The sequence below is a fragment of the Chanos chanos genome, chromosome 1 (genome assembly GCF_902362185.1).
Source record: "Chanos chanos chromosome 1, fChaCha1.1, whole genome shotgun sequence".
Taxonomy (NCBI): Eukaryota; Metazoa; Chordata; class Actinopteri; order Gonorynchiformes; family Chanidae; genus Chanos; species Chanos chanos.
The window spans coordinates 31,759,845-31,770,547 of record NC_044495.1 but is presented as its reverse complement, the minus strand read 5'-3'; the positions used below and the strand labels follow the sequence as shown (position 1 = coordinate 31,770,547).

Sequence of the window (10,703 nt, the reverse complement as noted above, 5' to 3'; positions counted from 1 at the left end):
TTCTTAAGATGTGTTTACATTTTTTATTTAAATATTTAAGAGGATGAACAACACCACTTCTTTGTCAAAATTGTCACAACCAGAGTTAATCGTGAAGTTTTGTTTGAAACTTAATGTGAATATATTTCATATACTTATATGCACTATCATTGTGTATAGTTCACAGTCTCACCGGCATTCTCACATATAATGATTTCACAGGGTTGAGTAACTGGATTGACAATGCATTTATTTCTTTATTATGCCTTTATTATGAGTTTGTTTGCTATCCTTCAAATCCTGAGCTGCACATCTCAACCAATCACCTTTTAGGGGTGTGGCCTGTCTCACACAGATCTGTGCTGATTGGGTTGAGCACCTTAGCATGGCACCTGACAAGTAACTGTGATTAACACTTGTGAGTTGAACTGGATGGCTGAGTAAAAGTGGTGTGATGCATGTATGTGTGAGTGTTTGTGTGTTCCTATAAAGACACTGGTCAGGCATAACATTGTGTGTGCCTGCATGTGTGTTTAAATGTGTGTGTGAGTGTGTGTGTCTGTGTATGTATGTGTGTGTGTTGGGCAGCTGGGCGGTGTGCTGTGTCCATTAGACCCAGCCGGTGGGAGTCTAGTCTCTCAGTGCTGGATTCTGCGGATGGATTGGATCTGAGGGGTCTGGCTGTGGGAGCCCCAGTTCCTCCAGTGCTGGTAGTCACCACTGTGCCTCTCGCACTCCATAATGTACTGCCTTCCCCTGTATCCGGGGAACTCATAACATACAAAACTACATGTACAGAGAGACAGAGTTGGGGGAGAAAGAGAGAGAGAAAGAGATGATTGCTGATTTGTTTTTAATGGGTGGGTATGTTAGAGGAATAAAGGTAGTGTGTGTGGTGTGTGGGGGTAGACTTACGCGCCACACTGCACATGCATGGAGCCAACCTCCGGGCTGCACCAGCCCATGCCCTGCAGAGAAGGGTAGTCATCACACAGCTCCACACTACGGCCCAGGAAGTTCTCCTTCTCGAAGATCGTCATACGACTGCTCTGGTGAGACTGAGACGCACAGAGAAGCAGAGAGGAGTTTAATACACATACACATATACTCTCTTTGCTGTGACTATTGTAGCCAGAAAACGTGATTCTAGCTGTCCTTGTGATGCAGCCAATTTTGCATTTAGTGTCACAGATGCAATGTGTTGTGTTTAAAATAATCCTGCTTATGCTGGTTCCTTGTGTCTTGCTTTTGTTGAATGACAAATGATGTTAATGTGTGACAGTTTAAATGCATGTACACTGTAATACATGTGTATTCATACAGCTATACAGGACTCAGACCTGTGCTTTATTCGTTAACGCACACAGTGGGGTTAATGTCAATTCACTGACTCCAATAAAAGTGAGGAATCGGACTTAAAATGTGATTGACAGGACAACTGATTAAATGGAGTAGAATCGGTATTACATGGATCCTCCAATTTCAGTACATTTTAGCTATTTTAAATAATTGACTGAAATATGAGAAAAGTACTGTTCAAATGTACCCGATCTTTAGAACATGAGGTTACTTCTTTATGGGCTATTAAAGTAAAATCAAACTGAGTCGTCCTCATAATCGGGGTCAGTTCAATAACGAAACTGGAATGAACTGTCAGTTCTCACTCCAGTTCAGCATTGTCCCTAATCCTGTCAGACACACTCAGAGATGCTTACAGCGCAGTAGATGGGTCTCAGAGACATGAGCCTCTCCACGTGGTAAGCCAGGTTTCCACTGTAGGCGTCCCAGTGAGGGTACTCTCCTCTCTCCAGGATGAACTGCTGCCCCTGGAAATCATGGTGCTCATAGCCCACCCAGCTATAGCACAGGAGAGAGAGGATGTGTTTAAGTGTGTGCCCAGGCAAGAGCCTCCACTCACAGTTAGTCCGTGTTACTCCATCCATACAGCTAAGGTTAACTGCGGAAGGCTTTGCACTTTAAAACACACACAGCACACACACATAAATAGGCTGCACCGACATGCACATGTCTAACTCACGCGCCACTCTCCACACGGATGGAGCGAATGTTGTCCATGCCGCAGTTCTGGATGTTGCAGCACTCCGAGGTGAATTCCTGACATTTGCCCTGGAAGTGCTCCTGCTCAAACACTGTTACCTAGTAGATGAGAATCAACATGTTACCGATGATTTAATAGAGGGTGTTTATTATCCACCTTTCTCTCTCTCTCTTACACACACACACACACATCCATCTGTGTGGTTACCTTAAAAAAGGGAGCCATTCCCATGCCTGAGTTAACCATGGGCTGCATCATTGCGGCTCGAGTAGATCTATACATCTTTATACCTGAGAAAAGACAACCATTCACTTATTCACTGATGCTGTGACATGGTATCAGGTGTGTCAGCAACACACTGAGCAAGGCAAACACACAATTTTTAGGTATAAATAGTTGTTTAGCGACTTAATATACTGTTATACAGAAAGAAAGGCAGGGATATAACACAAAAGTTCTGTTAAATAAAATTGCATAACCTTACATTTTAGCTGTTCAAAAGACTATTTCACATTCATACAGAAACTCTATGTAGAATAAACCTGTCTTAATTCAACTCAACTCCACTTTTGATGATGTTAGTTTAAGAAGTATAAAGGAATAATTCACATTGTGTGGATACATTGTTTGAAAAGTGGCTTGTGAGTTAGGCCCGTTCATGTGATCCTTTTTTGATAAAATAAAACCAGCATGCCCCACGGCACCTTTGCCTACGGTAAAGCGCGAGATGGAATTTGGCACCTTACCGTTTAGTCACTGACTTGCGCTGAGCTCGAGAGTGGCACGCGCCTTAACGCCGGTTTCGCGTGGAGCTTGGAGAGAACCTGGCGCTTCGGTTTTATACCGACCGCTACGTGCGCGCTCGTTACGTGTTCAGCCGATGTAATGTGCGCGCCACTGTAAAATAGCCGGAGAAGCGCACCACTTTCTTTCTCTAAGAGCTTCATTACGCGCTCCCGGGGTGACCAGCAGCCCGCCAGCTCAGCACATACTATAGAGTAGTCGCGTGGGGGCCGCGAGCCCTTTCACACACGGTGCCAGTGTTCATAACGTGAATAGAATCGTCACGTGAATGGAATACGTACAAAGGGACAGGTCCGGTATGTTCGCGCGGGTCAGCAACTCATGCGCATACTGCACAAAGAGCGCGGAATGCGGGGATTAAGTGCGTATAGTAGAGTGAAGGCAGAGCTTGAATGAGGAGTTGCAGCAGAGGGTGTGCTTGAGTTGGAAGCAGAGTGAGAGAAATAACGTAAAAGTGAAACTCGAAACTTTGCGGAAATAGGATGGTGAGATGATGCCCGAGGTGGATGGATGGATTGTGTGATTTATGGATTCATTCATTGATTACTATCCCCAGGCAACATATTGTCAGTAATTTTCATTTCACATCATTCATTATACTCATCATTCATGTCACTCAGTCCCACACCATTCCTCCATGATGAATGTCACAGAAAAACAACATAAAAGCTGAAATTTCAGAAGTCAAAATTTAACTGAAAGCACTGTACCAGAAACTCTGAGATCAGATAAAACAACAGTACAGACTTATATACAACAGTATAAACCCTGCAGTGCTATACCATGTCTTCATTTTTAACTTCCCAATTATCCAGCACAACTCAAATTTATCTCTTGAAACCAAGGTCTTAACATCATCTACAACTGATTATTGAATATCTGAACTATGTCTCTGAGTGTAACTCAGTCCATCAAAACCACTGGTCTCAAATGAAACAATTCCTGAATTTAAAAAACGAACAAAAAAAACCCTTCATGTTAACCATCTTTTAAAACAGAGCTGTGTCTCTCATCCCTACATACTTACAGCCCCCCTCTTGAAAACCTACAGCGTTTAGAAGCAGTTACTCCCAATTAAAACAACAATCCCAAAACACAGGTTTCTCACAAATGAAATGGAGGATATGAAATTGAGCACTATAGGGATTATTTATTTGTGTTGTGGTGATTTCTTCTATCTGGTTTCGCTCTCTCTCTCTCTCTCTTTCTCTCTCTCTCTCTCTCTCTCTCTCTCTCTCTGTCTCTCTCCCTGTCTCTCTCCCCCTCTGTGATGATGTGAGGGTTCTTTTTTGGCTGGATGCTGAGTTCAGCAGGTTGTATTGTTCAGGTGTAATCCCCATGTACTCAGCGCCAGCGTATAAGAGCCGCTCGCAATTCCTGACACACACACTCTCAGAGTGAACCTGGGCGCTGACACACACGCACTGAACACACAGGTAAGACAGCAAACCATACACGCACTACAGACACGTCGAACAAACGGGCTCAAGCTGAAAGTAGAAAGATGGTTCACTTTCTCTTTCACCCAACATCTGTTTTCCCCCTCTATTCATTACATTTCTCTTTAGTCCCCTCATAATCCCTCAATTTTCCCACTGAGCTCTCTCTCTCTCTCTCTCTCTGTTCTTCCTCTCTTCATCAGGTCTCTCTCCATCATCCTACTCTCCCTTTGTAGTTTTAAGGTTAGATGTGGCAGTATGTGTTTGTGACTGTAGTCCATCCTTTCCTCTTCTCTCTTTTAACTAAAATCCACTCTATTATTTCCTGATTTTTTCCCCCTAAAACCCCCTCCCACCATCACTTTCATCATTGTTTGACATTAGATGATACCCTCACCTTTACCTTTCTTTCTCTCTGTCTCTCTCTCATTTACTCCCTTTCTCTCTCTTTCCCAGGCATCATGTCTTCTGGTGGAGAAAAGTCCAAGTCTGCCTCCCAAACCGATGGCAAGGCTGCCCAGACCAAGAAGTCAGAGATGGGCATGATGTCCTATAGGGTAATACACACACACACACACACACACACACACACACACAAATACACACTTTTATGTGTATATATAGTTATTTTGGTGAACAGCTGTAATAGTTGGAAACATCTTTCTGTACCTTTGCCAGATGTACGTGTTTGACCAGGAAAACTTCCAGGGCCGCATGATCGAGATCAACGCTGAGTGTATGAACGTGTGTGACATGGGCATGGACAGAGTTCGCTCACTACGCGTTGAATGCGGCCCGTAAGCACTGTCCTCTGCTATATGTGTGTGCCATTCTTGTTTAAGGGGCATTTGACATTAGACTTTCTTAGCCTAAAGGTAAAGGAATCCCCATTTCACACTGGTTTATACTAGCCAGTTGGTCTAAGACAATGCCAGAGTTCAGTTGAGTTGAACTGAATTTAAAACTTATCTCCAACAAATTGAAGCTAACCCAGAGAAGAAAAACTACATCAGTCTTGGACTACAGACAAACCTGTAAAAGCATCTATGAACCCTGGTGTAATCCAGGGCAAAGAGTACATTCTTCCTGTATCTTATTCTCTCTCTCTCTCTCTCCCTCCCTTTTTCTTTCTGTGTAGTTTTGTGGGTTTTGAGCAGATGAACTTCTGTGGAGAGATGTACATCCTGGAGAAGGGCGAGTATCCTCGCTGGGACTCCTGGAGCAACTGCCAGAAGAATGACTACCTGCTGTCCTTCAGACCCGTCAGAATGGTGAGTAAACTTCTCTTCTCTTCTCTTCTCTTCTCTTCTCTTCTCTTCTCTTCTCTTCTCTTCTCTTCTCTTCTTTCTCAAACATTCTCTCTTTTTTCTTTTCCACAGGATCCTGAAAAACATAAGATCTGTCTGTATGAGGTTGGTGAATTCAAGGGACGTAAGATGGAGATTATGGATGACGATGTTCCCAGTCTCTTCGCTTATGGTTTCACCGACAGAGTTGGTAGCGTCGTTGTCAGCTGTGGAACGTACGTGTTCTCAGAAAATGTGTCCTAGTAATTACATAACAGCAAAACTTTGGATCACTGTACCATAACAACGAATGTGTTCTTTTCAGTTGGGTGGGTTACCAGTACCCTGGTTACCGTGGCAGCCAGTACCTGCTGGAGAAGGGCGAGTACAGACACTTTAACGAGTACGGAGCACGTTATCCTCAGTTCCAGTCCGTGCGACGTATCCGTGACATGCAGTGGCATCCCCACGGCTGCTACACCATGGCCAGCAAGTGAGGGCCAAGCCAGGAGAGAAAGAGACGGAGTGGAGGAGAGGGAGAGGGACGCAGGAGAAAGGAGAGGAGGAGAGACGTCTGAGGCCGTAGCTCACCATGGCTGGACTGTACCACACTCCTTTAAAGGAGGGGGAGTGTGTGGTAACAGACTCTCTGATAAGCTTTCACCTCCCCCCGGGTCTGTGTGTACAGTGTGGTAACCCTGAGAAGGGCAGAATGTGTCTACATAGCCACTGGGTGTCTATGTGTGGAGCTAAGGGAACACACTGACCAACACATACACTTCTGACCTCTTCTCCTTTCTTTCTCTCCTGTGTCATGGCTTTTTTTTCTTCCATCTTTTTTTGTCATCCGTTCTTTCCCCCAATACCCCCCTCATCCTCTTCCCAAGCCAGGAGAATGGAGAAAGAGTGGGAGAGATGAAGGAGTGTGAAAGTCCTAATTGCTGCATATCTCTCCCTCATCTTCTGTACAGAATCCTGGGTATCTTTTCAATAAAACTCAAAAGCTTGATACCAAGCTCTTTTGTTGTGGACTCAGTGCTGAATTATTTCATTTCAAAGTGCTCCCTGAGTAAAATAAAACCACGACTGAAAATACTTAGGGGTATTGTTTGTACACATGTAATACAGTTGAGCAATCGAATGATCTTAATTAAACGAGTCAGGCTATAATTTGTTTGCCTTCAATGAAGTGAGCGCTTTACGCTGAGCTCCTTTACAATAGGTGGCGATGCTTCCCCTCATTCTTGGTTCGCTGATCGGTTGTGTCATCGAGCGAAAACATGCTTAAACCAGAGCAAGAGTCCTGAGTTGAACGCGAGCGTCTCTATTGCTGTCTTTTCTATGTTCATATAGTCTGATAATAGTACATTTGTAAAGTTCCGAGTGAGTCCATTGAGGCGAAAGTGTATGACACACAGGAGATGCACTAGGTCAAATTTGGTGAGTTTTGTTTTGTAGACTTAGCTGGCTTAGCAACATCGGAGCAACAGAAGCCTGAAAGAACTGGTCCGTAATAGCGCTGGGTCGCATATAATTTTTTTTTTTTTACCACTGTTAGGTTTATGAATATTTTTGAAGACACGATCCACCTTGATGGTAAAAATTCGTAAAAAGTGTTTCATCAGCGGGTGAGTTTGGGGGTTTGGTGCTGGAGCACTTTGGACGGAAAGTGGATTGGGCAATCTTGTGTTCTTATGGGTCAAGAAATTTTCGAGTGTAACTACTTCTCGATAATGAATTTTTTTTTTTCATAAACAATGCCCTACAACTGCGAGATTTCGCTGAGTTCTTCCTGTCGCCCAGCACCAAAGTTGTACTTAGGCTGTTCAAATTTTAATTTTAAGGCTACATCTTTTTGTTGGTAGTTGGGATGGAAAACTGTTTTCGCTAGAAGAGCACCGCGAAAGTTGTACATTTTACTGGATTTTAAAATGTAAAGAACAACACGAATCCACTGAAACAATTTATCATTATTAAGGGCTCAGTTTTTAAAAACAAAGTCGGAGCTCCCATTGACAACATGGCCCGTTTTACAGATATAATTTGGTAGGAACTTCTTGGGGTGACATTTTCATTTATATTTAAACATGCGTTAGGAGGAGCACGAGAGCTCTGTAGACTCTATTGACAGAATCTCCGCATAAAACACACTGTTTTCAATATGTAACCAGCTTTTACGTCTTTCTTTTTGTTTTGACTGACTAATGTATATTTCACGTGATGGCAGCTGCTTTCTCGTTGTAAAAAGCATTATATAACAATATATGACGTGGGTTACATGTATGACCCTGTGTACTGAGACTGTATGTTTTGTCTGGTAGTAGTGATGGATGGCCATGGTTTTGATCCTCTGAAAATGGAAGAAACACAACCTTTTCACAAGATGGTTAAAGGAGAGCCGACAGAGTATGAGCTAAGCCCTGCCCACTCAAATACCATGGCAACAAGGTCATTGTCCATTAAACAGGAGTCTTACTCTAAAACCATGAAGTATCAACCTGACAGCCCAAAGAACATCAAAGAAGAGCACTTTGAAATCACAGTCATGGTCCCAGAGGAACCCACAGGTCTGGAAATGAAGCAGTCTGCCAGTAGTAAAAGCTGTAGGGTGTGGTCTGAGTTTGCTGAAACACCCCTCTCCTCTCCTATCCAATCAGACTCTGAGTCAGAGTTGGATGATAGACGTGATCCCAGCTGGGCTCCGTATACTCAAAAAACATGCACATCCAAACCAAAGGTCCACTGTGCTCCCAGCATAACCCAGGATTCCCCCAAAAAACGAGGCAGGAAGAAGAGACTGCCTGCTGAAAAGGTTAAAAGGCTAAAACAGTGCAATTCACAGATTTGTTTGAACTGTGGAGTTGCAGAGGCTGGTCTCTCAGGGCGGGATTTCAAGTTTCACACATGCACTGGCAATAAGCCACACAGTAAACACAAACATACGCTGGAGATGGTGCAGGGTATTACTGGCTCTGAGTTTTCACAAGATATTATAGGTACACGGTTATCCATACACAGACTGAGGCAAAAGCCTGATGGTACAGGAGACCTGGTTGGTGACAAAAGGGAGGGACTTGAGTCCACTGATGTCAATTTCTTCTCCCCAATCCAGTCAGAGTCAGAGTTGGATGATGGGCATGATTGTAACAGGAGCTCACACACTGAAGCTATCCTTACCCCAAAAACACAGAACCACTATATTGGACCCACGCCCCAAGCCCCACCCACTAAAAGGGGCAGGAAAAAGAAACCCCTTGCAGAGAAAGGGAATACACCAAAGTGCCGTAAACCATGGAGTCATTTGTGTGATGCATGTGGAAAGGCTTTTATCTCAGGAAGAGACTTGAGGCGTCACGTGCACACTCACACTGGAGATAAGCCGTTCTCTTGCAGTGAGTGCAGGCGTCGTTTCAATGACCGCGGCAACATGCTCAAACACACGCGGGTCCACTCTGGGATACAGCCGTATACCTGTGCTGACTGCGGGAAGGCTTTCTCAGAGAGGGGAAACCTGCAGCGCCATGAAAGACTCATTCACACAACAGGCCCCAGACACATCTGCGGCAACTGTGGACGCAGTTACAAAGAGAAGGGCAGTCTTGATCGGCACGTACGTTCAAACTTGTGTGACACAAAGAGGCAGAGGAAGGAGGCAGAAGTTAAAGAGTGCACGAGATCAGAATTAGTGAAGGAAGAGAGGACAGAAAGGCCAAAACAAAGGTGAAAGAAAAGAGAAAGCTAAAAAGACTGGAAGTTGTTGTCTCTGGATGACAAGTGTAACATTTGTCCCTGATTCTGTGGTGTTGATCATTGAGTGTTTCTGACATGAGAAGTGTTTAACTTAGATTTGTTCATATGTATATCATACTGATAAATGTTAATGGCCTGCATGTGGTGGTGCGTGTCCCACCTCAGACTATCAGGTCAAAACTGGACAGGGACAAAGGGATTGATGGGAAATGTAGTTTACAGTGTAGTATTCAATAGAGTGCAAGACTAAGGGCGCTATCTTACACCTGGCGCAAACTGAAACGCAAGTGTCTTTGCTAGCTTCAGACCGACACAGCTGTCATCTTCCTGCCCAGTGCCCATGTTGTTTAAACAGCAAATGAACTGTGTGCATCTTGGCGGTTGGTCTTAAAATGAAGTGTGGTCAGGCGCATTACTGGCGCATTGCTATTTTGAATGTAACTGAAAGCCTCTGCGCTTAGACCAACAAAAACCTGGTCTAAAGTCATACCGCAGTTGTTTCATTGTTATTTTAGGGGTGCAATTGAGATAGTAACCTGCGCCTATGTATGGACTTATGGACTTACAGTTACGTTTCATTTATTGTATGGCTTTGTAACAGGTGTTAATTAAAGTTAAAATTAATCACACAAGGCCATGTCACACTCCGAGCGGATGCCTCACGCTGTACCAAAGGGTATGAAGGTTAACATGACCAAATACATAGGAATAAATACCAAATCAGATTTTACCTAATCAACTAGCAGTACTTACTGTCTGCCTCCACGAGGCTGTCCATGATTAATAGTAGAGAAACTCAACACAAGGTGCACATAAGTAATGCCTGATCTATATAAGTACACCAATCAAAAACACGTTGCTTTGGATAAATGAATAAATGTAAGTGTAAAAACAGGTCAGAAGTAATTACTGGATTAGTTTGTGCATTTGATAATAAAGAGAAGAGCTGCACTAGAGAGTCCCTGTCCTGTGTGAGAATGAGCCATTACTGTGAAGTGAATCTCGCATGCAGGTAGTCTGCCTATGATGTGCAAAAACCATTGAGAAATTGAGAAATGTCCTATGCAGCCCCACAGCCAGACTGCCTTGCTGGGAGGGGTGCAGAAGTGCTCGTGTGGATTTCACACTCAGAAGGTAATACCAGTCAGTCAAATAAAGAAGCAGCAGATATTTTAAAATAAGAGACACAACTAATGTTGTATATTATGTCTTAGGTCATTAATTAACGTCTGCTGTCCAAATCCTGTTGTACTTCTTTTCTTTGGTGTCTTAAGCAGTCTGCACATACTGGGCTGGAGGAGGGAGCAGTAGAGCACAATCTGTCTCCAGTGTCTAATCCACCCACCTCAAGTCCTGCACCAAGGACTGCATGGAATTTATCAGTGG

The 10,703-nt window shown here is 43.8% G+C and overlaps 2 protein-coding genes across 2 annotated transcripts; one reads left to right on the top strand and one right to left on the bottom strand.

Annotated features, from left to right (window-relative positions):
* Positions 1–617: 617 nt before the first annotated feature.
* Positions 618–2,320, bottom strand: cryba1l1 (crystallin, beta A1, like 1). The gene is made up of 5 exons (XM_030767855.1): positions 2,246–2,320; positions 2,018–2,136; positions 1,695–1,836; positions 895–1,037; positions 618–765 (listed from the first exon to the last, which is right to left on the bottom strand). Exons 1-5 carry the CDS (start codon positions 2,318–2,320, stop codon positions 618–620), a joined length of 627 nt encoding a protein of 208 aa, XP_030623715.1.
* Positions 2,321–4,262: 1,942 nt separating this feature from the next.
* On the top strand, positions 4,263–6,064 carry crybb1l1 (crystallin, beta B1, like 1). Its single transcript, XM_030767865.1, has 6 exons — positions 4,263–4,278; positions 4,738–4,838; positions 4,960–5,078; positions 5,420–5,552; positions 5,661–5,803; positions 5,893–6,064. Exons 2-6 carry the CDS (start codon positions 4,743–4,745, stop codon positions 6,062–6,064), a joined length of 663 nt encoding a protein of 220 aa, XP_030623725.1. The 5' UTR covers positions 4,263–4,278; positions 4,738–4,742.
* Positions 6,065–10,703: the final 4,639 nt, after the last annotated feature.

What these genes read in the sequence shown, in the direction of transcription:
- cryba1l1 (XM_030767855.1), bottom strand. Translation starts at nt 2,320, where the DNA reads ATGTATAGATCTACTCGAGCCGCAATGATGCAGCCCATGGTTAACTCA. An exon ending in ATCCGTGTGGAGAGTGGCGC is followed by an intron (nt 1,837 to 2,017) that starts GTGAGTTAGACA and finishes CCTGTGCTATAG; the next exon opens with CTGGGTGGGCTATGAGCACC. An exon ending in TGAGACCCATCTACTGCGCT is followed by an intron (nt 1,038 to 1,694) that starts GTAAGCATCTCT and finishes TGTGCGTCTCAG; the next exon opens with TCTCACCAGAGCAGTCGTAT.
- crybb1l1 (XM_030767865.1), top strand. Translation starts at nt 4,743, where the DNA reads ATGTCTTCTGGTGGAGAAAAGTCCAAGTCTGCCTCCCAAACCGATGGC. An exon ending in TGGGCATGATGTCCTATAGG is followed by an intron (nt 4,839 to 4,959) that starts GTAATACACACA and finishes TACCTTTGCCAG; the next exon opens with ATGTACGTGTTTGACCAGGA. An exon ending in GTCGTTGTCAGCTGTGGAAC is followed by an intron (nt 5,804 to 5,892) that starts GTACGTGTTCTC and finishes TGTTCTTTTCAG; the next exon opens with TTGGGTGGGTTACCAGTACC.